Consider the following 4024-nt stretch of genomic DNA (forward strand, 5'->3'; position numbering starts at 1 on the left):
ATGGTGCCCGGCGTGATGAGGTCGGCGTAGCCCTCGCGGTGCGAGAAGGCGTAGCTGGAGCGTCGGGCGCGGGACTCGCGGTGGAAGTGGGACACCTGCTCGGCCGCCATGGCCTCCTCGCTCGGGCCCTCCTCCTCCTCCTCCTGGTCCTGCAGGGCGGGGGGTCGTCAGGCTCCACGCCCGCCCCACCGGCGCCTGCCCTCCCGGCTCCCCGTCCCACCAACCACGGTTCTCCCTGGGCCTTTAAAGCTCCCAGTGGGCCCAAGCACCGACAGAGGACAACCCCCCAGGGGCCGCGGCAGCGATCCTGTCTCCACCCGGCAGGGCCTGGGGCACCACACGCACAGGCCTGGTGCGCTTCGCAAGCCTCCGGGGCCGGGATTTGAACTCTAGTTCGCCACGTGAGATCAGTCCCGGACCTGGCGGCTTGCGTTCTCACTTTCCCCCTCTCGCTCCCTCTGGTCAAATTAAACGGTAACAAGGACCAGCAGATGGCCTGGCGGGTACGTCACGGGACTCCCACGTAGCTGGCCATGGTTCGAGTTCCAGACCCGGCAGCTTAAAGCTCACTCTGGGTGCACATGCGTGCGTGCCCCAAATCCCAGAGGACAATGGAGAAGGGATTGCGGTGTGCCCCCCCAGGTGGTAATTTCTCGCTTTCCGTCTGTCTGTCTCTGTCCCGTGAGCACACGTGCCCTATAGCATAAATCTTTCTAAAAAAATAAATAAATAAAAATATTTTTAAATAATAAATTTTAAAATAAATCATTCCTTTTGAGAAAGAGAGAGAGAGAGAGTTTTGCTGTAGGGTGCGTTCACTCATGGAGAGGCAGAACGGGAGAACTCACAGCCCCGGGGAGGGGTGGTCACACCCCTTCACGCTCCTCTCGGGATTTGGGGCATGCACACGCACATCCAGCATGAGTTTCAAGCCTCCCGGGTCTGGCCAGTTGGCCACGTGGGCGTCCAGCCACGTGGGCATCCAGCCACGTGGCCATGACCCGCTCTGCTGGTCCCCACCTGGCATAACGTTCGAGCCGCCAGGCCCGAGACTAGAACCATGTGGGACCTGGCTCCTTAACAGCACGCCCGCTGCTGGGCCCGGCTGACCGCCCCTAGGCACTGGCGGGCTCTTGTCCTCGGCCTGACAGCCGACCCACTGCTCCCAGCAGCCTTCAGCCGAGCCGGCACCTCGGGGCCAGGAGGGGGCCGGAAGGGGGCCGGGAGGGCGCCAGGAGACACCTGAGCCCCTGCACAGTCCACCTCCCCTCACCTTGGGGGGCTTCTTCAGGGCCTGGGAGATGACGCGGAAGGCCAAGACGGGCAGGGTGTTGAGGGTCACGTTCAGGAGGACCACCAGCAGGGTGGGGGGCTGGGAGAGCGCGTTGTGGTCTGCGGCTGGGGGCAGGGCGGGGACAGGGCGGGGTCACAGCAGGGCCTGCTCAGGGCCTGCCCCACCCTGGGTGCGCGCCCAGGCCGCCCGCCCCCGGGCACCGCCACGGCGCCGTGCGGGCTCACACAGAAACGGGAAGGTGGTGGGGGACAGCCGGTAGAGCCAGAGGCTCTGGGTGACCGACGTCATGGCCACGTAGAAGCCCAGGCTCAGCAGGACAGCCACCAGGCACACCACGGTCCAGTAGCGGATGTTCAGCACCACCTGGGGAAGGCAGGGTCACCGGGCGCCCCCGCAGCCCGCCCAGCCCGCCGGCCCCGCCTACCTCCATGGTGATGGACAGCAGGCTGGACAGGGCCATGACCACGGCGAAGGACTGGTAGTCGCCCAAGCCCGCGGGCCCCGCCGTGGCGCGGCTGCCCCACAGCGTCACGAAGAAGTTGACCAGGGAGGTGGCCGTGCCGTGGGCCACAGATTGCAGGAAGACCCCGTAGTTGAAGAGCTTGTCTTTCTGCCCCACCTGGTAGAGCTCGGGCCGCTCCAGGCTCTGCTCCGCACTCAGGTCCTGGGGCGGCCATGGCAGTGGCGCGTCAGCCCCGCAGCCGGCCCTGTGGCCCGGCGGGCAGAGCCACGGCCTCCCACACAGCCCGCTGCGGCTTGGATCCGGCCGGGGGCCGCGTGTGTGTCCAAATCCCCAGGAGGAGAATGAAGGAGAAGGGACTGCGGTGTGGCCATCCCCCGGGCGTGATCTCTCTGTCCTCTCTGTCTCTGTGTCTCTCTCTGTAGAGTGCACATGCCCTCGGGCAATTTTTTGGTGGGGGGAGAGGTTTACGGCCTCCCACACAGCCCGCTGCGGCTTGGATCCGGCCGGGGGCCGCGTGTGTGTCCAAATCCCCAGGAGGAGAATGAAGGAGAAGGGACTGCGGTGTGGCCATCCCCCGGGCGTGATCTCTCTGTCCTCTCTGTCTCTGTGTCTCTCTCTGTAGAGTGCACATGCCCTCGGGCAATTTTTTGGTGGGGGGAGAGGTTTTTGCTATAGGCCGCATGCGTGCGGCAGAAAGACAGAGAGAGACAGAGAGACAGAAAGCAAGAACTCACCCCCGGGGCGATGGCCACGCCGCAATCCCTTCTCCTCCACTCTCCTCTCAGGATCTTGGGCACGCACGCACACGCGCCCTCCTGGCAGCCCAGGGCAGCGGGCCCCGGTGGGAGCAGTGGGCTGGCCGTGGGCGGGGGCCTCCGCACAGCACCCTGGCTCACCTGCTCAAAGAGGCCGATGTACAGGACAGGGAGGGTGCTGTACAGGAGGTTGAAGAGCGCCAGGAACCAGCCTTCATACAGGGGCTGCGAGAGGGACGGCGCCCGTCAGCTGGTGACAGGAGCGCATCCACGCCCCAAGAAGCCCGCCAGCCTGGGGGGCACAGGGGCAGGGCCCAGTGAGGGAGAATGTCACGTGAGAACATGGGCTAGAACTAGGGTGGGTGACGGATTTGGCCGGGGGCTGGGAGAGAGGGCGGGCAGGAAAACGAGATCTGAGCTGTCGAAGGGGCTGGGGAGAAAGCAGCCCCACAGGCCTGGGCCTGCTGCGGTCCCTTCCCCTCTGGGACTTGGGCATGCAGGCGCACCACCCGCTCCCGGCGGGTAGTCTGGGGCTGGAATCTCCCCTGGCCACGTGGAAGGGCAGTGCCTTAGCCACCACGGCACCTGCAGGCCCCCAGGCCAATTCTCGTAAAACACCCTGAGGGTTCCTGTTGTCATGGGCCGCCTCTGATAAAGAGTAACAGGAGAGATTACGGTTTCAGGTCATTCTAGAAGGAGAGCATTTTGGATTTAGGGCATCGAAGTTGTGTTAAAGACTTGGGAGAGGGGCCGGCAGGTGGTGTACAGTTAAAGGCGTTGGACGCCCTCATGGCCGACCACAGTTCAAGTCCCAGAGCTGGTGCCTGCTTTCTTCCCTTTCTCTCTCTCTGTTTCTCTCTGGTCCAATTCAAAAATAATAACAAATGGAATTAAATAAATAAATTATTATTATAAAAAAAAGACTTGGTAGGGACCCACAGACAACTAGCCAGACGCCCCTCCTGGGGTGTGGATCAGTCCACGTATGGGGCCAGCAGGTGGCATGATGGGTAGAGCGGCTGGATCCCACGTGCCCGTACGCTTCATGTCCTGGACTCAACGACTTGACAGTCAGGCCAGGAGCGTGTGCCTGTGTGCCCCAACCCCAGGGGGGAATGAGGCAGGGAGGCGGCGCAGGCATCCCCCTGGGGCTCCCTTTCCCACTTTCCCTCTGGCTCTGTGATTATACTCATCCTGGAGCAAGTTTAACACCAAACTGTCACGTTGTCTCTGTTCATCGAGGGTGCTTCTGCAATGCTCCTCCCTAAGGGCTGTGTCACTGCCCGGTGCTCCATCTCCAGCCAGTCCCTCACACGCGGGAAGCATGTCTCCCCCGCACCTCTACAGCCCGGAGAGCACGTGTGGTCTTCGGGGCATACGTGAGTCTCAAGGCCAGGGACCCGGCTCTCACCATCTTGTTTTGTCTGGGGTTTGAGCTCTTGCTCCCTCACCCCGAGCCCCTGCCCTACACCTCACAGCATCCACACGGCCAGTGGCTCCGGAAGCATGGGC

At 63.2% G+C, this 4024-nt stretch overlaps 1 protein-coding gene across 1 annotated transcript in view; it reads right to left on the reverse strand.

Annotated features, from left to right (window-relative positions):
* ATP8B3 (ATPase phospholipid transporting 8B3) overlaps window positions 1–4024 on the reverse strand; it is a 24526-nt gene that overhangs the window by 3190 nt on the left and 17312 nt on the right. Inside the window, exons 23-27 of the mRNA XM_014585494.1 lie at window positions 2654–2744; window positions 1719–1958; window positions 1519–1657; window positions 1274–1398; window positions 9–149 (exon numbers count right to left, since the gene is read on the reverse strand). Of these exons, the coding sequence (XP_014440980.1) occupies window positions 9–149; window positions 1274–1398; window positions 1519–1657; window positions 1719–1958; window positions 2654–2744 (736 nt within the window). The remainder of the gene's footprint in view (window positions 1–8; window positions 150–1273; window positions 1399–1518; window positions 1658–1718; window positions 1959–2653; window positions 2745–4024) is intronic.

The sequence above is a fragment of the Tupaia chinensis genome, unplaced genomic scaffold, assembly GCF_000334495.1.
Source record: "Tupaia chinensis unplaced genomic scaffold, TupChi_1.0 Scaffold149964_2, whole genome shotgun sequence".
Lineage (NCBI taxonomy): Eukaryota > Metazoa > Chordata > Mammalia > Scandentia > Tupaiidae > Tupaia > Tupaia belangeri.